This window comes from Gobio gobio (genome assembly GCF_949357685.1).
Source record: "Gobio gobio genome assembly, chromosome: 2".
Lineage (NCBI taxonomy): Eukaryota > Metazoa > Chordata > Actinopteri > Cypriniformes > Gobionidae > Gobio > Gobio gobio.
In genome coordinates this window covers 30,549,037-30,573,569 of record NC_137098.1, presented here as the reverse complement: position 1 = coordinate 30,573,569, position 24,533 = coordinate 30,549,037, and the positions used below count along the sequence as shown (strand labels likewise).

Genomic DNA, 24,533 nt, shown 5'->3' with positions numbered 1-24,533 from the left:
AATTTAGATATATTTTTAAGATGGAATAATGCAGTTTTACAGATGCTAGAAACATGGTTTTCAAATGAAAGATTGGTATCAAAGAGCACACCCAGGTTCCTCACTGACGACGAGGACTTGACAGAGCAGCCATCAAGTGTTAGACAGTATTCTAGGTTACTACGGGCAGAGGTTTTTGGTCCAATAATTAAAAATTCATTTTTTTCAGAATTAAGTTGTGGGAAATTACTAGCCATCCATTTTTTTTATATCAGCTATGCATTCCGTTAATCTTGTGAATTGGTATGTTTTGTCAGGGCGCAAAGAAATATAGATCTGAGTGTCATCAGCATAACAATGAAAACTAATGCCATGCTTCCTAATGATATCTCCCAATGGTAGCATGTACAGGGTGAAGAGCAACGGTCCTAGCACTGAGCCTTGAGGTACTCCATACTGAACTTGTAATCGGTATAACATCTCTTAATTTACTGCTACAAACTGATAGCGGTCGTGGTGTGGCCTAATGGTTAGAGTCGGACTTGTAACCCGAAGGTTGCGGGTTCGAGTCTCAGGTCCGGCAGGAATTGTCGGTGGGGGGAGTGAATAACCAGCACTCTAAAAGCTAGCAATATCTGTTATCACGATTTATACACTACTGTTTAAAACAGTTGGGGTTGGTAAGATTTATTTAATGTGTTTTAAATAATTGAATGTGTCTCCCCAAGGTTGCATTTATTTGATTATAAATTAGTGCTGTCAATCGATTAAAAAAATTAACTAGATTAATCAAATAAAAAAATATATATATTTTAAAAGTGTTTATACATTTTTTATATATTTTATAATGTAATCATTTCAGAGTTAATCCCCAAATTAATGTAGAAACAACATAAAAACAGTATACATACTTGTTTAATGCCATTTTTTTATGAATGAAGGCCAGTATCACTGATACTAATACAATTTTAAACATTAATCACATAAACCCATAATTAATGTCATATGTAACTGTGCCCTTACTACCTCTCTAAAAGGTAGGAAATATACAGAAATTTAATAAAGATATCAAACAGTCTGGACTGCACAAATTATAAATTAAATATAGATTAATCCTTATTAAATCTATAACAGTTCTGTAGTCAAGAGCAGTTTCTCTGTTACCTTTGTTCTTTGATTAACATTAATGACTGCTGTCACTTTAATACCTGCCGCTACTGCACATTTTCTCACAACTCTTTACTTTCATTTAAGATGAAATTTAACTCATTTAAGACTGCTCTTATAAGGATACTCGTCAAAACTGACATTTTGGCATAATCGTGTGTTATTGATCATTCAAGCATGAAAGAGAACTCGATTCTGGCCCACTGTCTGTGCGCACGATACTGGCGCGCGTCTTTCTTTACATCGTGTGTGTGTGTCACATACGGACATATGTCACAGGACATTCACAGAAAGCGCATTCTCTTTTGTCTTGTCGTGCTTGAATGGTTTAAAAGCATTTGCATGAATAAGAGTGTGATCATATAATGTAACGCTAGCCAAAGCATGACAGAAAAAACTGATGCTCCATTAACTGCACTAAATATTTTTAATGTGTTAAACTGGAAAAAATGTATTACATGCGTTAACGGTAACGTTGACAGCACTATTATGAGTACAGGAATATTGTAAAATATAATAACAATTCAAAATTACTTTTCCTTAAAGTTCCTATTCATGGAATCAGTGTTGAAAACAGTTGTGCTGCATAATATTTTTTGGGAAATGGTGATAAAAAAAATTCTGGATTATTTGATGAATAGAAAAAAGCAAAGCATTTATTTGAAATGGAAATCTTTTGTAAATTATAAATGTCTTTACAGTGACACTTAATCAATTTAATGCATCCAGCCAAACTTTTACCTTTATATACACACATAGCCTTCTAGCTGACGTTTATCAATAAATGGAGAAAATGTTTGTAATGGATTTAAATCATATTCATAAATCAATCTCAGATGGAATGTTTAACAAAAGTATAGTTATTTACACTCTTAGGTGTTATTTAATTAGTAAAACTCAGTGACAGCAGTCTGGCAAAAAACACTTTACACATGTAAGACCATAAAGTGTGGGGAAAGCTGTTATATATATTTTTTCATTATTGCAGGTTTGTATTTCCGTCTTTCTTTTCTTGTGCAATGTGAGGTATGAGATGTTAGAGTGAGGCGAGTAAAGATAAATATTGCCAAAATGTACCTCTCTCAGGGGACTTTAGTTTATACAGATATTCACATATGAGTGTCATTACTGAATCAAACATGGTTCCTTAAAAATGAATACAATCAATTAACAAATAATTTTGACATTAAAAATGAATACAATCAATTAACAAATAATTTTGACATTAATCACAATTAAAAATGTAATCAATGGACAGCCCTAGTAATAACACACACAGGGGGACCAAAGTCGAGTTAGTAGAATAAGAGGAAGTGGACATTGTTAGACATAAAACAGAACTGACCTTAAGTTAAGGATGGCTATATATCTGATGCACTAACACTTACGTTGCACCTAAAACTGTTTTGCTGACTACAAGCACAATTTGAGTCTTGTCCAAAAGACATTTTATGCAGAAACACTTTTTTTATTGAAATAATATCCTGCTCTCTCTCTTTCTCTTACCCTCTCTCGCTGGATGTGGCAGGTGCTGTAGACCTGCAGAGGATAAGACTATCCAGCTGTTAATGTTTTTTGGCTAGTGTGTGTACTTGCAACGAATTTGTGCAAGCCCCTGTAGCCCCATTTAAACAGCACAAGAGAACCCTCTCAGGCTTCCTTCCCCCATCTCACACGCACACGCACAAACACAGAGGCAGACACAATACAATGAGACACAGGGGCTTTTGCATACCTGCTTTGTTTGCAGATTTAAAAGTTTATAAAGGATAACAATAATATTAGACACTTTTTCCTTCCCTTTTATTCCCATGGCACGGCATCTCCACACACACGCATGCATACCTGTGCATTCACTAACATACATCAAACAGAATGCAGCGTTCCTCCACAGGCACACACACCACTTCTTACCTCCCTCCATCTTCTCTCTTCCCTCTAAGGAGAACGTCAGGATTGGCTAGAGGTTCTCCAGTCTGCAGTGAGCTCCCAGTCCTCCATTTCCCATCAGCCTCTCAAAAATAACACAAACAAGAGTGGCTACGTCGAGCTGCGTGGCCTCAAAGGAAGAGTCTACCTCAGTCTCATGGGAACCAGTTTCAGACTCTGTAAAACAGACCAGGTAGAATTATATATCTTTTTTATTTTTTGGGGCTTTGTTGATCAGGATTCATACTGCTTCCACATGCATGGGTTCAAAATGAGTGCCACAGCTCAACAACCATGTACAGGTTCTCCAAACTTAGGGGTCGCTTGGCGCTCACCAAGCTAATTTAATTTTACGCTATCTGTCTATCTACAGGTATCAATCCTGTCTGTCTGTCTGTCTGTCTGTCTGTCTATCTGTCTATCAGTATCTTCAATCTTCACTGCGCTAAACCATTGCTTCGACCAGTCTGTATGTTTGTCTACCCATCTCTGTCTGTTCCATCCGTCTGTCCGTTCATCTCTTTGTAAACTCTATTATTTACTCTGTAATGCTCTCTGTATTACTTATTATTACTGTATGACTATTATAGTTTAATTACTTATTTCTTTCTTATCCACCCTTTTTTGTGATATAATTAGATTCTGTTTTGTCATTGTAGTGAAAGAACTGAAACTTTCACAAATGTAAAAGTGTAGGACATGTGTTTTGTGCTCCTCCCATATGCTGAGACTGTAGTTATTACAATATAACGCAAGCCATGACACCTCGCATGCATATGTATGTGATCTATACCCAATTGGTCTCAGTTTTAAATGAGATTAAGCAGAGAAGGTTATTCTGTGTGAATAGGCGGCACACACACTTTATCATCTCTGTTTGTCTTTCATTATTTTCCTTATTAGCACGAGCAAACATCTTTGTCTTCATTCTGCAAGGAAATTGTTTTTCGTCAGCCGATTTAGCATGCGGGAGGGAGAAAGAGAAAGAGAGCAGTGAAAATGGAAATTGATTGTATTGTTTTTGCATTAAATCCCCTCCGTGGCAATCACTCCGACAAGTGGTGAGATAAACGGGAGGGAGTGGAAGAAAAGATGGCATGGGGCAAAAGGAAAGGAGTGAGGGAAAGAGGGAATGAAGGAGGAACTGGGCAGAGAGACAAGAAAGGAAGGATAACAGAGGGAGGTGAAGACAGCAGTGACTGTTGAGGGATGAAGAAAACACAAAAGAGTATCAAGATGGAGAGAAGGAGATGGAGAGAGAGAGAGAGAAAAAAGGTGCGGTGGTGGGTAGCTCGGTTCATGTTCAGTGAAGTGGAGTATTTAATTTAACATGATGAACGAGCTGCCCAGGACGCTGGTTTTTCCCCCTTCCCATCTTGGAGAGGATGAAGTGTGCTGCCCTTCTCTCTTCTGAGGTCAGGCCATGATGTTTCCCCAAGGTAATGAAAGTCAACCTAACAGGCAAACCCAAATCACGTGATACCACTACAGTTTAGTGTTACATCGATTTTTGATTTCCTTACTTAAACTATTTGCTCCAAAACAAAGAACACAAAAAGACCAAACATCTTTGTGCTGGAATGGCACTTTGCGGGGTCTCTGAAAGGACAATTAGCAGATGTCAGAAAATTCTAGAATTTCAGCCTGAGCTCCCAATTAGACTGTAGGTCTAAAATATGTTTTGTTGAAAAGTATGTTAGGTTAGGGATTTACAATGTTCTGTTTTGCTTGTTTTTTATAAGGTTTGTCATTGTATATTTATTAGAGATGCATTCATTTTGTCAGGTTTCAGGAAGGGATGAGGCAAAGACTCTGATGCAAGGAAACAATGGGCTTTTTATTAATAATAAAATAAAACAAAACAAACAAAAACTACCCCGTAATGGAAAAACAGACCGGCAATGGGCAAAGCAGGGCTGGACACGATAAGACCGGTATGGCAGGACACAATAGATACATTGGACACAAACTGGCACATAAGTGAAAACACAAGGAGAATAAATAAGAGAGGAATTAAGGAAGTTAATGAGGGAAAGCAGGTGGGGCAAATAAATCAATAATCAGGTAACAAGAATGGTGGGGTTAAAGGTGCGTTCACGCCATATCGTAATTACCGCAATTACGTGATTTCAACTTGTAAAAAGCATTCACGTAAAAAGCATGTTTACGTAAAAAGCAGTCATTTAAATAGTTAAAAATAGTTTAAAAAGCTGTTCACACAGGTAACATTCCGTCTGAGCTATTTTTTTTTATTGTTTTGTCTAGACACCTGCATCAGATGGACTTCTTTGGTCATTACATTGAGTCTTGCAATTTGGGTGTTCGCTATTCAGTTCTGGACACAAGTTCTGCAATTTGAACACACCATATCAAGTTAAAAGTCGTTCAGCTTTGACAATAACGTCTCAAGACCCCTGTTCTTTGTTCCGTTTTGTTATGCTGTTTTTAAACCAGGGCCATGCAACATTCAGACTGCGCGTACTGGAACAAAGAAAAAATGGAGCACATATGTGCATAATGGATTTACCAACAAACTGTCAATCATTTTTTCTTTTTAAAATCTAAGGTGGTAAAACTCTGTTCTGGGCCAATGTAACCCCTGTAACACCACATGCAATCCATTCTATTTGTGAAAAGTTTTAGATACCTTCTTTTGGCCAAATTCTAAGACCTCATCAAATGTATCCTTGACAGAACATGCAATCCTATTGCAAAAAGTTCAGTGGAAAAAAAATCTACCTAACATAGACAAAGATGAAATGTTGTCTATATTCATACAAAATAAATAAAATATGTCTAAATACTGAAAAAGTATTGATAAAACAAATACAAATGTACTATTAAAATACCAAACTCTCTGCATCAGCTAAGAAGCTGTTAGATCTTCTGAATGGTTTGCGTGAGAGTTTCTGTCTATGTAGTGTGTCTATGTATCATCTCTGAATTAAGAAACAGTTAAAAAAAATGTTTTTTACATTGGCTTTTGATCAGGTATGAGTGTAAGGTATTGTCGCTGTAGCTACTTGTCTTTTTGTTGTTGTTTTTTTTTATTTTATTATATTGTACAGCACGGTGGTCAACTATGTTGTTTATTATGTGCTTTATAAATAAGATTGGATTGGTATTGGATTGGATTCTGTCTATGTAGAAGTTTCGAAATGGTCATTTATGTAATTTGTTCTATTTAATTTAGAATGCTTCCTGAGAAGGCAACTGAATGTTGCAATGAGATGTTAAAAAAGCAAGAAATGTTAAAAAAGTTTGTGTAAAATAAGTAAACAAAAAAAATGACCTTTCAGTGTATAGCTTGTTTGCACATAATGTCTCTGCTGTGGTGTGAAATGCAGATGGCAGATGAAGAGCAAGGAAGCAATTTTCTTTTTACCTTTTATCACTTTTTAACTTCAAAAGTTGTCACCTTTAGTGGCATTTTGCATCTGCTTATACTGAACTTAATATGGATACCTGCTTACCTTTTGTTTTTGACTTGGTTAAATATAGAATTCTGTTCACAATGTTGATCTGGTTACTGTGAAAACAGTGTCACGCGCTGGGCACTCGCTGCTGCTTCGGCCATCATACAATACACCAGGAAAGTATTCACAACGCTTCAGTTTGGTTGAAATCTTTAAAGAATTTATTAAAAATAAAAAACAGGGGGAAAAAAAATCACATGTACAAAAGTATTCACAGCTTTTCCCATAACACTCAAAATTGAGCTCAGGTGCATCTTGTTTCCACTGAACAGTCTTGAGATTTTTCTACAACTTGATTGAGTCCACCTGTGGTAAATTCAGTTGATTGGACATGATCTGGACAGTTGATTGGGCACACACCTGTCCCACAGTTAACAGTGCATGTCATAGCACAAACCAAGCCATAAAGTCCATGGAATTGTCTGTAGACCTCCGAGACAGGATTGTATTGAGGCACAGATTGGGGGAATGGTACAGATACATTTCTGCAGCAATGAAGGTCCCAGTGGCCTCCATCATCCATAAATGGAAGAAGTTTGGAACCACCAGGACTCTTCCTAGAGCTGGGATGTTTTTCAGAGGCAGGAGCTGGGAGGCTAGTCAGGATCGAGGGAAAGATGAATGCAGCAATGTACAGAGACATCCTTGATGAAAACCTGCTCCAGAGCGCTCTGGACCTCAGACTGGGGCGACGGTTCATCTTCCAACAGGACAACAACCCTAAGCACACAGCCAAGATAACAAAAGAAGTGGCTACGGGACAACTCTGTCCTTGTCCTTGAGTGGCCCAGCCAGAGCCCAGACTTGAACCCGATGAAACATCTCTGGAGAGATCTGAAAAATGGCTGTGCACTGACGCTCCCCATCCAACATGATGGAGCTTGAGACGTCCTGTAAAGAAGAATGGGAGAAACTACCCAAGCATTAGATGTGTGCCATGCTTGTAGTATTATATTTAAAAAGACTTGAGGCTGTAATTGGTGCCAAAGGTGCTTCAACAAAGTATTGAGCAAAGGCTGTGAATTCTTATGTACATGTAACTTTTTTTGTTTATTTTTAATACATTTACAAAGATTTCAAACAAACTACTTTCAAGTTGTCATTATGGGGTATTGTTTGTAAAATTGAGGAAAAAAATGAATTTAATCCATTTTGGAATAAGGCTGTAACAAAAAAAAAGTGGAAAAAGTAAAGCGCTGTGAATACTTTCCGGATGCACTGTAGAAATGTATGAACTTCTGACTGCGTGTTGAGTTCTAATCTGGTTTGTCGCGCTGACTTTCTGCTATTGAGTTTAGTGCAGTATTTTGATTTTTTTTTGTTATGATTGTGAAAACTGAAGCCATTGTAGGTCATTCATACTGCATCAAGAATTGCCACAGAAACTCACATCATTGTTCAGGTAGAAAACTGGACAATCTAATACGCTTTTCCACCTTTTCTAAGTGAAAAAAGCAGGTTGAGGAGGTGACGGGAAGACGCCGGATTGCAAATCTAGTAATGTCACCGATTAAACCCACTGCCTGTCACTCAATAAAATAATCACATTGCTGAGTGTTTTTGAAAGTTCTGTATTTTGTTTGGTTTATTAACATTACATTTGCAAGCATTACTCTCACTCAGTATTTCACAGGACTTAAATTTTTCCACATTTTGTTATGTTACAGCCTTATTCCAAAATGGATTAAATTAATTATTTTCCTCAAAATTCTACACACATAATGACAACATGAGAGAAGTTTGTTTGAAATCTTTGCAATTTTGTTTTAAAAAAAAAATTACATAAGTATTCACAGCCTTTGCTCAATACTTTGTTGAAGCACCTTTGGTACCAATTACAGCCAAGTCGTTTAGAGCTTGGCACACCTATCTTTGGCCCGTTTCTCCCATACTTCTTTGTAGGACCTCTCAAGCTCCATCAGGTTGGATAGGAAGTGTCGGTGCACAGCAATTTTCAGATCAGGCTCAAGTCTGAGGTCCAGAGCGCTCTGGTGCAGGTTTTCATCAAGGATGTCTCTGTACATTGCTGCATTCATCTTTCCCTCGATCCTGACTATTCTCCCAGCTCCTGCCGCTGAAAAACATCCCCACAGCATGATGCTGCCACCACCATGCTTCACTGTAGGGATGGTATTGGCCAGGTGATGAGCGGTGCCTGGTTTCCTCCAGACATGATGCTTGCCATTCAGGCCAAAGAGTTCAATCTTTGTTTCATCAGACCAGAGAATTTTGTTTCTCATGGTCTGTGAGTCCTTCATGTGCCTTTTAGCAAACTCCAGGCAGGCTGTCTTGTGCCTTTTACTCGGAGTGGTTTCCGTCTGGCCACTCTACCATACAGGTCTGATTGGTGGAGTGCTGCAGAGATGGAAGGTTCTCCTCTCTCCACAGAGAAACACTGGAGTTCTGTCAGAGTGACCATCGGGTTCTTGGTCACCTCCCTGACTAAGACGCTTCTCCCCCGATCGCTCAGTTTGGCCGGGCGGCCAGCTCTAGGAAGAGTCCTGGTGGTTCAAAACTTCTTCCATTTATGGATGATGGAGGCCACTGTGCTTCAATGCTGCAGAAATTTCTCTCTACCTTTCCCCAGATCTGTGCCTTGATACAATCCTGTCTCGAAGGTCTACAGACAATTCCTTGGCCTGCATGGCTTGGTTTGTAATTTGACATGCACTGTTAACTGTGGGACCTTATATAGACAGGTATATGCCTTTCCAAATCATGTCCAATCAACTGAATTTACCACAGGTGGACTCCAATAAAGTTGAAGGCTGCGTCCGAAAACCTAGGCAGCTGACTCGTTGCCTTGCTGCCTTATCAGACAATGGCTTGTAAGGCAGCGTTTGTGCATGAAGGCACCTCATGAAACTGATTTCGGACAGACTTCTTAGGCAGTGTAACCATTTAATGATCTACAGCGAAATAGAGAGAGCTTTGGTGAGAACTAAACAAATATCAGTCCTTCCAGAAAAATACTGCCTTTTTTTGTGATTGTTGCGGGCAAAAATCCTTGATTATGCGGCACGTTTTCTTTAAAAATGTGATGGAAAATGCGGGATATTTATGCAATTTATGCAATAAAATTGCGGCAACTTGTTAAAACTGCGGTTTGATGAAAAAGAGAAAAAAAGCACTACACAGAAAGTGCTGGGAATATTTAAGTTCTCATCTTGTTTTATTGAAGACCTTAATAAACACATGGCTCAAATTTACAAAACATTGAGTCAAATTGAGTTACAAAAATTGAGTCAAGTTCTGTAGCTTTACAAAAGGAATATGCTACAACTTCTGAATAAATGAATAAATGAATAAATAACTTCCTGTTTTACAGAGGTAGCTAAACAAAACAGACATGTGAGTGCTTTCAATGCACAAAGTGCAATCTCTTAAAGGGTTAGTTCACCCAAAAATGAAAATTCTGTCATTAATTACTTCCCCTCATGCTGTTGGACCCGTAAGACCGTAAGACCTCCTTTCATCTTCAGAACTCAAATGAAGATATTTTAGTTGAAATCCGATGGCTCAGAAAGGCCTCCATTGGCACAATGCACTGTACACTCTCAAGACCCATAAAAAGGTACTAAAGACGTCGTTACAAAGTCCATCTCACTACAGTGGTTCTACAATAACTTTATGAAGCGCTGAGAATAGTTTTTGTGCGCAAAAAAACCCTTAATAACGACTTATATAGTGATGACCGATTTTAAAACACTGCATCATGAAGCTTCGAAGCGTTATGAATCAGTGAGTCGAATCATGATTTGGATCGCGTGTGTCAAACCATCAAACTGCTGAAATCATGTGACTTTGGCGATCCAAACCGCTGAATCGACTCACTGATTCTTAACGCTTCGAAGCTTCATGATGCAGTGTTTTGAAATCGGTCAACACACTAGGAAACTGCTTTGCGCTGTCTTTTGCTGTTATTTTTGTTGGCAAATGGGAATTTGCGTGCTTCATCATGGTTTCACCGATATCTATGGTTTCACCACGAGGTTTGTAGCTTTTCGATGACGTCCACGTCGGGTAATTACGTCACTTCAAAACGTTCCCATGGCGATAGGGGAAAATGGCGGCTCTTGTGTGAAGTAAACAAACATTTTTCAACTTTCTGCTAATATATATGACTTTTTTGCAATGAAAATGCGGGGATTATGGAATCATGCTAGCCCCGCATATTTTGCACGCGGAAATAGGCAATTTATGTGGCGAAAGTGCGGCGTATTTGAAAAAATGCGGCCCCCGCATAAATATGCGGACTTTGACTGATTATGCATTAAATCATGCGATCGCATAATCGCGTTTTTCTAGAGGGACTGAAATATTTAATTACTACATTAGTAATTTCTCACTAGAAATGACATCAGAAGTGGAAAATGTTGGTAAAAACTTACATTTACTCAAAAACTGACCAGCAAACGCAACTTTCGGACACCATCTTTTTTCCCCAGCTCTACTGTCACAGAATGGAAATTACAGGATTGTGGGATATCAAAGGCAGTGAAGGATACAAATATGCTGCCTTTAAAAGGAGCCGTAGAAACATCTCAAGGATGACCAGTGGAAACAGGATGTAACTGAGCTCAATTTTGAGTGTAAATACTTCAATCAATCAATCAATCAATCAATCAATCAATCAATCAATCAATCAATCAATCAATCAATCAATCAATCAATCAATCAATCAATCAATCAATCAATCAACATTTATTTATACAGCCCTTTACAACACACAAGGTGAACCAAAGTGCTTTCCAATAATAAAAATACTAAAAATACTAAAAAAAACTAAACCTTTTAAAGAAAAAGCAACAGCAATAGAATACACGGAATGCCACAGCAACTGCTAAACATTGAAAGCCAGTCTAAATAAATGAGTTTTAAGCTTAGCCTTAAAGAGGCCCAGTACTTATGTACATGTGATTTTTTTTTGTTTTTTGTTGCAGTTTTTTTTTTTAAATAAATTTGCAAAGATTTCAAACAAACTTCTTTCACATTGTCATTATGGGTTATTGTTTGTAGAATTTTGAGGAAAATAATGAATTTAATCCATTTTGGAATAATGTTGTAAGATAACAAAATGTGGAAAAAGTGAATACTTTCCGAATGGACTGTATCTAGAAGTCATATTTCAAAAATCTTCAATTCTTATCAAAAGAAGAAAATTCTTATTGTTCTTGGTGTGAAAGGGCCTTTTACTTTGAAAAAAATCATCCTGTTTAACCCCCTCAAATTCTTTAGCCAGATGAACCTTGAATGCTTCTATTTTCTTATATTTGATAATCAATTTACATAGTTTTTGTGAGTAAAAATTTGTCTTTTAAATGCTGTGGCATTACATATTCACAACTACATTTGGTAAGTCCAATTGAGTTCACCTTTCACAGATAATTTGCTTTGTAGTGAAAACTGTGTCATCTATTTGCCCTCATGACACTCAAATCACAAAAGAAGTCCTTATCAAAATGCCAAATGTTGATCTCTTCCTGACACAGCTGTCAAGTTGCTATTTGGCTTGGCTCACTTAAATGGGTCCCCTGTAAAAACCCTGTCTTAAAGTTTTTTGTCTTTTAGTATGAATATGGTAGCCTTACTGTTCTCTATAAGCTAGTGTGCTCCAAAACGATGACAAAATTCGCTTTTAAAAGATATAAGAGTAACACTTTACAATAAGGTCCATTAGTTAACATTAGTTAACTACATTAGTTAACATTAACTAATAATGAACTGCACTAATAAAGCATTTATTAATCTTTGTTAATGTTAATTTCAACATTTACTAATATTTTATTAAAATCTTGTTAACATTAGTTAATGTACTGTGAACTGTCATGAACAAACCATGAATTAACGTTAACAAAGATGAACAAAAACAGTAACAAATGTACTGCTCATGGTTAGTTCATTTTAGTTAATACATTAACTAATGTTAACTAATGAAACCTCATTGTAAATTGTTACCGACATAAGGATTCTCACACTTCCGCCAATATGGATCAATCATTTTAATGACATCACTCTACTCTTCAGCTTCTCATCATATTTTATGTCCAATCAAATGCTCTGTAGAATCTAAAGCATCCCACCCCCTACATAACAAATAGACGCTGAAATGGCTATAATCATTCACTTGTTCACATATTTACTATTTTCTACATGGTGAATGGCACATAGTGCACTATATAGGGGATTGGGAGTGATTCAGACAGTGTAAATATGCTTTTCATTGTGGCGAATTATGTCTGGTTTGACGTTAGTGTCACTGCCGCAGCGCGCACACAAGTGCTATATTTTAAAGTGATATGGAAGAGAAACGGTTAGAGATTAGGAGGAAACTGCGGCTTTACCAAGCTCAACAGCTTCTGCCTGAGCTGTGATATAAATTAAGCGCTATTGGCCATTTTTTAAAAGGGGAGGAGCTAATTGACATGTTTCAGTGGAAATTATGTCAACAAATTGAATAATGCTGCATGTTTCAAGGCACTTCAGTGGGCCTTTATGGCCCGTTCACACCAAGAATATAACTAATACCATAACTATATTAGCATCTAAACCAACAAACGATGACGCTCTGTTTTTTCTTTAGTAGCACTTTATTTTATAATTAGAACTATTTTTAGAACTATACCTTTATAATAATTGTTATCATTACAGTTATCATCCTTGGTGTGAATGGGGCTTTAATCTTACAAAACTTTAACAAAAGTTTTTTTTAAATATTTATTTAAATAAGCTTTAAAAAAAGTTTTTTGTGTCATGTCTTGAAGTGGCTTAGTACTTAAATAATAACTGGACTGAAATAATAATAATAATACATTATTATTTATTATTATACACTTAATACTTGCATAAATAATGTCTGGAGAGGGTCGATACAGTAGAATTTGACTGTTGTCATCTCCTTTTTTCTTGTCCCCTTGAGGTTTTCACATTGCTGCTGTCCTTGAAGCATTTGGTAACGTCTGTAAAGAAAGTTTGTTTTGTATTTCCTGCTTGTTCTTGTGTAAAATAAACTTTGTCATTCATTCAGACTCTGATCAATAGATCAGCAGCTTTTCACCCTCCAGTGAGCTCTTTGTCTGTTCTGTGCTCTCTTTGACCCTTCTCAGACAACAGTTTCCTTGCATTTTATAGTTATTTTTTTATTTTCCTTATTCACTTGATTAATTCCAGCTACAACGTTCTAAACAGACGCTCAGACTGTGAATATGTTATTGTTCATATAGCAGTGACTGAACTGCTTCATTTAGGGTGTTCACATATGCCTAAACGAACCGAACTAAGGGAAAAATCAGGTTCCGAAACACATGCTCCAAACGAGCCAGGTGTGAAAACGCCCTTACACTATATACTATTCTTTGTTTTTGTTACTGATGATATATGTGAATTTGAAAAATGTGTGTTTTATAAAGATCTTATTTTGATGTTTATGCTGGTTCTTCACAGGATTTTAATGCAGGGCTGGCCATTGCTGCGGTGGACCTGACGGCTGCATGTGTGAAACCAGTTGAGAGGAAAGGATTTGAGATCACTACACCTTTCAAGTCCTTCTGGTAAACTACTAAATTATTATATATTGTATTATTCGGCCAAAGAGTGAGAAAATCTCTTATCAAAATAAAATATTAGCATAAATTGACCAGTAGATGTTGTTTTAAACAGATTCAAGAAGACCTTCAAACAGAGTTAAGCCTCTACCTCTTCCTTAATATCACTTTATGCTTAAAAAAATAGACATCAAAGTTTCACTCAAGGTTAGACTTGGAGGATTAAGTGTTCTTAGTGTAAATATACATTTATTTACACAAAGGCCTTCAGATTATGAGTTCAGAAATGCTCTAAATGTCACACAGAGTTTCTTATTACATAATCATTTTCATATTTAATATGCTTTCATAATTTGTAGAATAGTTATATGGAAAATTACACTGCAATTGCATAGTTGCATGTGCTGTATCATAGAGTTTATAGGCTTGTTTCAATGGTACGTACACTCACCTAAAGGATTATTAGGAACACCTGTTCAATTTCTCATTAATGCAATTATCTAATCAACCAATCACATGGCAGTTGCTTCAATGCATTTAGGGGTGTGGTCCTGGTCAAGACAATCTCCTGAACTCCAAACTGAATGTCAGAATGGGAAAGAAAGGTGATTTAAGCAATTTTGAGCGTGGTATGGTTGTTGGTGCCAGACGAGCCGGTCTGAGTATTTCAATCTGCTCAGTTACTGGGATTTTCACGCACAACCATTTCTAGGGTTTACAAAGAATGGTGTGAAAAGGGAAAAACATCCAGTATGCGGCAATCCTGTGGGCGAAAATGCCTTGTTGATGCTAGAGGTCAGAGGAGAATGGGCCGACTAATTCAAGCTGATAGAAGAGCAACTTTGACTGAAATAACCACTCGTTACAACCGAGGTATGCAGCAAACCATTTGTGAAGCCACAACACGCACAACCTTGAGGCGGATGGGCTACAACAGCAGAAGACCCCACCGGGTACCACTCATCTCCACTACAAATAGGAAAAAGAGGCTACAGTTTGCACAAGCTCACCAAAATTGGACAGTTGAAGACTGGACAAATGTTTCCTGGTCTGATGAGTCTCGATTTCTGTTGAGACAATCAGATGGTAGAGTCAGAATTTGGCGTAAACAGAATGAGAACATGGATCCATCATGCCTTGTTACCACTGTTTAGGCTGGTGGTGGTGATGTAATGGTGTGGGGGATGTTTTCTTGGCACACTTTAGGCCCCTTAGTGCCAATTGGGCATCGTTTAAATGCCACGGCCTACCTGAGCATTGTTTCTGACCATGTCCATCCCTTTATGACCACCATGTACCCATCCTCTGATGGCTACTTCCAGCAGGATAATGCACCATGTCACAAAGCTCGAATCATTTCAAATTGGTTTCTTGAACATGACAATGAGTTCACTGTACTAAAATGGCCCCCACAGTCACCAGATCTCAACCCAATAGAGCAGTGGTTTTCAAACCTGTCCTGGAGGACCCCCAGCACTGCACATTTTGTATGTCTCCCATATTTGACACACCCACTTCAGGTCTTGCAGTCTCTAATAATGAGCTCATGAGTTGAATCAGGTGTGTTAGATGAGGGAGACATACAAAATGTGCAATGCTGGGGGTCCTCCAGGACAGGTTTGAAAACCACTGCAATAGAGCATCTTTGGGATGTGGTGGAACGGGAGCTTCGTGCCCTGGATGTGCATTCCACAAATCTCCATCAACTGCAAGATGCTATCCTATCAATATGGGCCAACATTTCTAAAGAATGCTTTCAGCACCTTGTTGAATCAATACCACGTAGAATTAAGGCAGTTCTGAAGGCGAAAGGGGGTCAAACACAGTAATAGTATGGTGTTCCTAATAATCCTTTAGGTGAGTGTATGTCAATGTTGTGTATATATTAATATTTATCCATTGGCATAGCAATGTTCATGTCAGATGATGTTGGAATCAACTGCGAGCATTAGTATGATGAAGAGTGCTATTTTTGAATGAGCATTAACAGAGTTGCATATGTAGACATCAAATAGCAAGGCAACTCAGAATTTGAAGCATGGTTATATTGTACCAACTATAAGTGTGGGATTGACATATCCTGACATTTAAAAACTTTTGTTGATCTGCTCTTCACAACTGGATTGTGTTGAAGTGCAATATGGGTGGATCAAAAGAGATTTCAGAGAAACTTGGATAAAGATTTGTTGAATCACATAAGTCTGGGATGAATTATGAAAGGATGTTTTGGGTCCCCATAGTCCAGAATCAGGCAGTTTACTTTTGGACAAAACCATTTCTACATTACCTTGGAGTGGGTGTTCTACAATCTTAAGTTCAAGAACATACTGAAGACTCCTCAAACAACATAGAAAGAATATGAAATGTGTTGCTTGTAGAAAACAAAATGCTTCATTCACCCCAAAATGTTATTCTAAAGTTAAGCTATGCTGGAAGCTGTATAATATTATAAAGTCCCCAGTATTAGATATGGGGATTAGAAATCCCCAGTGAATTCTAACAAGATGAAGATGATCAAAATATTGAGAAAATTTTTAGAAAAACATTTAACATAGCCATCATCTAAACCGGTTAGAATTCAAGTGGATCGGCTACTGATATTCATATTTTTCAACTTGATTGATTTATTAGTTCTTTAATATTGGCTCTACTGATAAATAGCATTTAGCTCTTCTCTTCTCGAATGTTGTGATTCACCTCGTAGCTGGTTAGTTTGGTACATGGCTTATAACGCTTCATCAAATAATATTTTTAAATGTGTTTGTGGAAGAAATTAATTGAAAAATACTTCCGTAATCAGCACCGCTGAAAAAGGGGACGGCTTCTAATGCATCTATAGCAAACCACACTGATCCAATCTATTCTCAATGGAGAAACTCAAGTCCCACCATACATTTTTTTTTCTTGTTCAAGAAGCTGTTTCGCTCTGATATACGTCACAATAGGTAAGAAAAGACAATCGCAACTTTCGTTTCTTTCTGACTTTATTTTTTGGATATTTATTTACTTTTAAAATCACAGCCATGATTGTGAGAAATGTCTATAGCTTATTAATCATTTCCCAAAACAGAGATGCAAATACATTTGCAACCTTATAGAATCTTATATTCTGCGGCATTCCTGCAGAAATCCTTAATCCTGGAATGTATTCATAGTTTTTAAAAAGTATTCATGAATTTTCACACAAATGTATCCAGCATTGTACCTGAATTTTTATAGCTGAACCCACAGTAAGTAAACAGAAACTTTTCAAAATATTATATACATCTGTTACATAATCTAGTTTGTAACATTTCTCCAGGAGAGGTGAAACGTTTGCAGTGGTTCATACAAGCATTCTTACTTCTTAGTATAAGTGATCGCATGAAACAAAATAAAATATGGATTAAACAGGGAAAGTTTGCAAAAAGATTAGTGTCAAACCGAAACTTTTTGCCTGTGTATAGTGAAATTAAGTGCTTGCATTGGTGGGAAGTGTGAGATGTATTAAAGGCAGAGGAAACTTCGTCGATTACTCCTCTCTGAGCCTTTTTAGTATCATTTTCTTTCAGTGTTTGTTGCCTGCTGTTATTTTTTTTTTTTAACAGCCACTCTCTCATTATGACTGTCCTGCCGCTCTGATACTATCCATCTGAAGCACACTCATTATTGATCTGTTTTTTGTTCCTCTCTTGTTCTTTTTTTTTGTCTTTATAAACATCAGCTCTGTTATAACAGCTGTACAGTACTGGCATCGCTCACCTGTGACCCCACGCAAGCTGATCTTTCCAACAAAGCAGCCATTTGCGGAGGCCTAATCGATGAGATGTTTTTGTGTTTGTTTTTTAATGATCCTTTTATGGCTGATGCAGTTCCCTGGCTAAAAAAAAAGACACAACAATAACAGCAACAAACAATGAAAAGCTATCGCTCTCATTCTTTGGCTGGTGCGCACTCTTAAAGATTTTTCCTCTTTATCTTTTATCTTTGTTTTTGTGGACAGGGCAGGATATTGATCTGTTTGTAGTTGCATTCTAAACGTTGAGCGATGTGAGGCTGGCCGACTATTTAGTATTAGTTGTCGGCCAAATAATTGGAATTTTTCTCAGAAATGACATATCAAGGTCTCTGTGCTCATTTAAAATAATGGACGCAGAGGGGGTCATAATGGAAATGGAAAGCAGATTCAGAGCTATTACTGGTTTTTACAATTAGGCTGCACTGTCTCATCACTGCCAATCATAATGCAATAATGAACATTTAAAAAGTGCTGTTCGCCATTGTTATTTGTCTGCTACTTGACCTGAGTCCAGTGAGACTCAAATTGTTGGGTTTTAGGTCAGGATGAAATTTAACAAGTATAGGATTTGGATTTGTGTCTAGTTTTTAGGTTTGTTTGTTTTTAATAATAACACTATTATACATAATTAATAATATTAAATTATATTATAAATAATCTGGACAGTGGCATTTGTTGACACACTCACACAGATCATGTACTGTAATACTGAATGTGTAATCAACCTGATATATGTAAGAGTTTTGTATAATTTGTGTCAGTTTCACAGTGGAGTCGGAACGTGAGCGAGAGGAATGGATAGAGGCAGTTCAGGAGTCCATCGTAGAAGCGTTGTGCAATTACGAGGTGCTGGAGAAGGTTTGGTTCAACAAGTCCAACAGGAAGTGTGCCGATTGTCAGGTCCCTGAGCCAGAATGGGCCTCCATCAACCTGTGTGTGGTCATCTGCAAGAATTGTGCTGGTGAGAAGCAATTATGAACACAAAGAAAAAATCAAGAACAAACACAATGCGAATGGAACATGAAACATGCAATGTCTCATGCAATGCCTACACACACACACACACACACACACACACACACACACACACACACACACACACACACACACACACACACACACACACACACACACACACACACACACACACACACACACACACACATGTCTGGTTCACTATTTGTGGGGATTTTCCATAGACGTAATGGTTTTTATACCATACATTTTATATCATACATGTCCTGAAGCATCAAGCAGTAAAAGTTCACTTGGGTTCTAGTTCTATTGCTTTGTATTGCACTGTGTAGTCCCACCCACTGAGAAACCTCATTGGTCCAAAATTCCATATACACTACCATTCAAAATTTTAGGGTCAGTCAAAAAAATGTTTCAAAGGAATTAATAGTTTTATTCAGCAAGGAAACTAAATTGATCAAAAGTGAAAGTAAAGACTTTTCCTGATATTGTTACCAAATGTAAAAGTTTAAAAAAAATGCAGTCACAAAAAACAAACCAAAAAAAACCCAAAACATTCTTGAGCAGTAAATCATTAGAATGATTTCTGAAGGATCATGTGACACTGATGACTGGAGTAATGGCTACTGAAAATTCAGCTTTGTCATCACAGGAATAAATTACATTTTAAAATATATTAAAATATAAAATATAAATAACTATTTTCTAAGAGATTTCTTTCAAAAACATTACAAATATTACTGACTGGTATTGTAGTTTAACTGGACATTAAATATTAAATATAATCTCACTGGTTGTGACCAGACAACTTGCTTGTGAAAACTTGTCGTAACACGTTATTTAGGGTATTTTCACACTTAAAAGAACAAACTCAGACTCCTGTTAGTGGACGAAGAGGTGAACCAAGTGAAAAAGGACCCAGTTCTCTCCATGTTCACACTATCCCTGTACCTGAAAGAGGACTCCTTTTTTGGTCCACCTAAGTAGGAAAGTGGTCTCAGTCCCCTTTGTGTTCAGACTGTTGCTTTTTTGATTTAGTCCAGTTCAGTGTTTGATGGCTGACCCTATGGCCTTCCACATTTAATCCCATTCACTTACATTGTTTGCGCCTCAGTAACCACGATATTTGTTTGTAAAGATTTTTTTTTTTTTAAACAACATTGCTACAAATGCTGTTGAATTAATTTGTTAACCTTTTTACACAAAAATATATATTTTTCTCAATATCCCTATATTCTTGCACTATATCACACATATACCTTTGTAAATAACATTTATTTTGAATTGTTTTCCTTAGAATCATGTTTTTTTTATTGCAGAAGGCAATGATAACATCAGCATACACAAAAATAAACAATACGATAAAAGAAAGATGCAAATTAAATAACTGCTTTAAATTATCCAGGTAAAGTAGGTTGGCCTAAAAGCAGCATTCAAGTAAGAAATGGAATAATCAAATGAAAAAATAAAACTGCATATTCTTCACTGTATGAATAAACTGATTCTTATATTAGGCTAGCCTACTGTCACTTTAAGAACTACAGTAATGTAATGCAGATGTTTACATTCACTTAAGACAAAACCACCTGGTTATGTGAAACTGGTTTTGACAATAAGACGCTAAAGATAATTCTGTGCATGCGCTTTAGGTGTGTGCGCCCGTAAAACCATTTAAAATGTCTCATACACAGTTCGGAAGCAGTTAAAATTGCAATAAACAAGTGTAAGTTGTGAACAAATAATTTGTAGAAATTTGCCAGAAGCAGCCATGATAAACAACCGATTTGTATTGAGGCATCTGATGATCAAACTACATTGGAATTTGCGAACAGAAAAATCAAGTAAGCCCAGCTGTTTGTGTTCAGATTGCATGTTTTTAGCGAACCATACCATAAGATGAGCTCGAACCGTACCCAGACCATGGTCTTGGTGCGGTTCGCTTTAAAGGAGTCTAGGATTGTTTGGAGTGTTCACATATGGGCCAAAAATCATGCGAACCGCACTCAGACCCCTGAAAAGGACCAAGTGTGAAAACGCAATTAAAACACGGTGTTACGTCATAGAAAATTACACAACAACCACACACACACACACACACACACACACACATTTTTATATTTGTCTCTTATTTGTACTTTACAGGTGCAGACTAAATGCTCTTCATTGCATATTTTTGCATATATATACTGTATATATGCAATATAGTACTTGCAGCTGTTGATACCGAGTACTGATAGCTGTATTTTCATTGTGTTTTTAATTTTTAAAAATATTGGGCAGAGAAACCAAAAGAATATGAATCAAATGATTTGGTTAGCAAATAGATTCCTTCAGTTATTTTCATGCCTTATATGCATGTTTAAATGTATTGTAGGAGCTACTGTTACTTTCACTTTTAATATTATTGCTTGATCATATTTTATCTTTAATTTAATAGCACAGTGCATATTTAGAGCTGCTCCAGCAGGGCTCAACAGTAAAAAGCAGTGAGTGATTTTTGTCTGTCTTTTGTTGTTAGATTATCATTGAGGACAAAGACAGCAGTAACTGTAAAGAGCTGCATGTATCCAACATACTGTTACACACACGTTTTCTTCTGTTTACGTTCACTTAAAGGGGTGGTAAACCACGATTTCACTATTCTAACTTTAGCTAGCGTGTAATGTTGCTGCTTGAGCATAAACAACATCTGCAAAGTTACAACGTTCAAAGTTTAAAGCAAAGGGAGATATTTGCTTTTAAAGAAATCCATTTCTAAGAACTACAGCAAACGGCCAGTAGGCGACTACACACATTCCTCCAGGGTTGGTGACATCACCAGGCTCAATATTTACATAAACCCCTCCTCCGAGAATATTAAATAGGGGGGGGGCGGGGGCGCCATTTTGTATCGCGGCGCTGTTGTGGTATAGTTAGGCTGGAGTGTTGTTGCCGCGATGCAGAGGAAACGCTGTTATATTCATCCGGATTGCAGGTCTGGGGTACTTGCTTTGTTCAGCCTTCATAGGGACAGGGGTGCGTTGCAGAGCGTTTAACATACAACATGTTATATGCACGTGTGTATGAGACAGAAGGGAACAGGCGCGTGCGGGGCTCCCTTGGTCCAACAGTCCCTTGGTTTTCAGCAGAAAACTTCCACCATCTTCGCGAGTTCAATACCGGATTTGCACAACGTCAGCTGCGTGAGACAAACGCGGCCAGTGTGTGAATGCACGACGCGCGCGGGGCTCCCTCCCGCAGCACATTTCACGGAGGAAAACTTCCACAATGTTCGCGAGTTCAATACAGGATATGCACAACGGCTTGTCCTGAAAGTTGGATTTACAAACAGAAGCTGTTTACGGGCCACAACCTGTAAGTCTGATTTATTTTTCATCGATGTGTTTTCCTGTAATAGGTTGTACATTGTAGCAAGGAAGTAAACAGATGACAGCGCTGTTCTGCAAACCAGTCTGTTAAATGCTCATTCATACTTAACGTTATCCGACGAACACCTAACGTTACAAACACCTAACGTTAAAATCTCAACAGCGAACTTGGCATTAGTGTAATTGATTCTTTGATTAGAGCTTTTATGTATTATTTATCTACAGGCTTGCTAAACATGGTTCTGTGTGTGATTTGGCTAACTTACTAGTAAAGCCAGTGTTTAGTGTTTTGGGTTAATAGTTCTTGCGACAGATATTTGGCTATAATCGTTCTAAAAATACAAAAGTAACAGTGCCATTCAGTAGCGATCACTATAGATCTGCAGTCTTTACTCTTGAGGACTGAACAGGTTCTGCTCGATCATCTTCACTAAAATGTTCTGGGTCTGATTCGGGCTCAGATTGGTATGGTTTTATTGACGCCATCGTTTCTAATACTGACCAAAGCACAGTCTACCGGTGAAGGGAAGGGGCGTGACGTTTCCGACAAACGTGCACTGCGGTTAGCGAATCACAACACACTGGGCCAGCTAACCAATCTGAGCCCATCGCGTATTTTTGAGGGACTGGCTCCATACAACCCGGAAAGCATCAGACCGTTTTACAAGGAGGGACAGAGCAGTGTAGAATAAAGGTCAAATATATGAAAAATAATGATTTTTTTTTTTTAAACGAAGCATGAACACGTTACAGTGCACCCCACAAACACAATCAAGCCTTCAAAACAATGTGTTTTACCACCCCTTTAAGACAACCGACTATGTTTCACAAGGATACAGACATTTTGACCGAATTTTGTGTGAATTTGTCCATTTAAGCGCAAGAAGACATGAAAGAGAACTTGATTTAATTGGCTATTCACATGCTGTCTGAGAGGCATCTTTCTGGGTACATGCTTCAGATGTTTGTGCACAGAAAACTTCTTGAAAACATTGTGTGATTACTGTACCACCTTCCTGTAATAATGTAGGGAACCACTTGTTATACATAAATCATGTTACAGTTCAAGTTTTATGATTTGGTTTTAATTCAAATGAAGCATATGTGCTGAGTCAGGGATCAGCAATCAAGAGCATGCAACTTGGCCTGTCGCGATAGTCAATAAATCAATTAATCGCACAATAAAACAAATTAGCTCAATAATTTTTCCGGCCGCGATAATTTCCAGTGTCCGTTTTTATATCCATTTTTGCCGAGCGTTACATTATATGATCACGCTCTTATACATGTAAATGCTTCTAAGCGCGACAAGACACGAGAATGCGCTGTATGTCAATGTCCTGTCTATGTGGCTGCGTCTCATGTCAGCTAATCGAGAGACACTCTGACACACACACACACACACACTGGACGCACAGACAGACTCGCGTCAGTCTCGTGCTCACATCGAGTTCTCTTTTGCTCTTGAACAAACAATAACAACAACAGAGAATTTGGAGTATTCTCATATTAGGAGTCTTAAATTAGTTAAATAACGTCTTAAATGAACTTAAAGAGTTGTGAGGAAATGAGATGCGCGGGACAGCGCGTCAGATCCGCGTCATGTTCGGCAGCGGCTGTTCTTAAAGTGACAGGAGCACTGATGATGCCTGTCATTAATGTTCATCAAAGAACAACGGGAACAGAGAAAATTGTAGCTTTAATGATAATTAATCTATATTTAATTTATTATTTATGCAGTTAAGAAAGGTGTTTGATAGCTATTACATTTCTGTATATGTCTAACATGTAAAAATAAAATTTATAATGGGGTTATGTAAAGATTGTTTCAAGTTCACTTAAATTAAAAGTTGTTTTTTAAAGCCTAATAAATGTTGAAATTGGTAGCTTTCAGTTATACTGTAATGTAACGTTATTAATGTTTCATAGAAACAGTATCAGTGATATTGGCCTTCATTCATAAAAACATGACAATACAACACATATTTAAAATATGCTGTCAATAAATTGTTTCTACATTAATTTGGAGAGTAACTGAAATTATTACAATATCAAAACATTAAAAACGTATTAATCGTGATTAATTACAGAAAAAATGCGATTAAATAGTTTTTTTTTTTTTCGATTCCCAGCACTACCTAAAACACAATCATCCGTTGCAGTTTTTCCAGCTGTTTATTCAAGTGCATTTTTTGTTAACAGACTGAGAGTCCATTGCTTTTTTTGTTTTGGTTGTTTTGTTCATTTATTGTGGATATTTAAAATGCTTTCCGTTTTCAGTGTTATATAGTCTTTAGAAATAAAAGTTTATTGCTCT

At 37.3% G+C, this 24,533-nt stretch overlaps 1 protein-coding gene across 1 annotated transcript in view; it reads left to right on the top strand.

The window, feature by feature from the left end:
- arap2 (ArfGAP with RhoGAP domain, ankyrin repeat and PH domain 2) overlaps positions 1-24,533 on the top strand; it is a gene marked incomplete at its 5' end in the record, with an annotated part of 106,101 nt that overhangs the window by 18,665 nt on the left and 62,903 nt on the right. Inside the window, 3 exon segments of the mRNA XM_079811202.1 lie at positions 3,090-3,268; positions 13,995-14,101; positions 18,635-18,834. Of these exon segments, the coding sequence (XP_079667328.1) occupies positions 3,090-3,268; positions 13,995-14,101; positions 18,635-18,834 (486 nt within the window).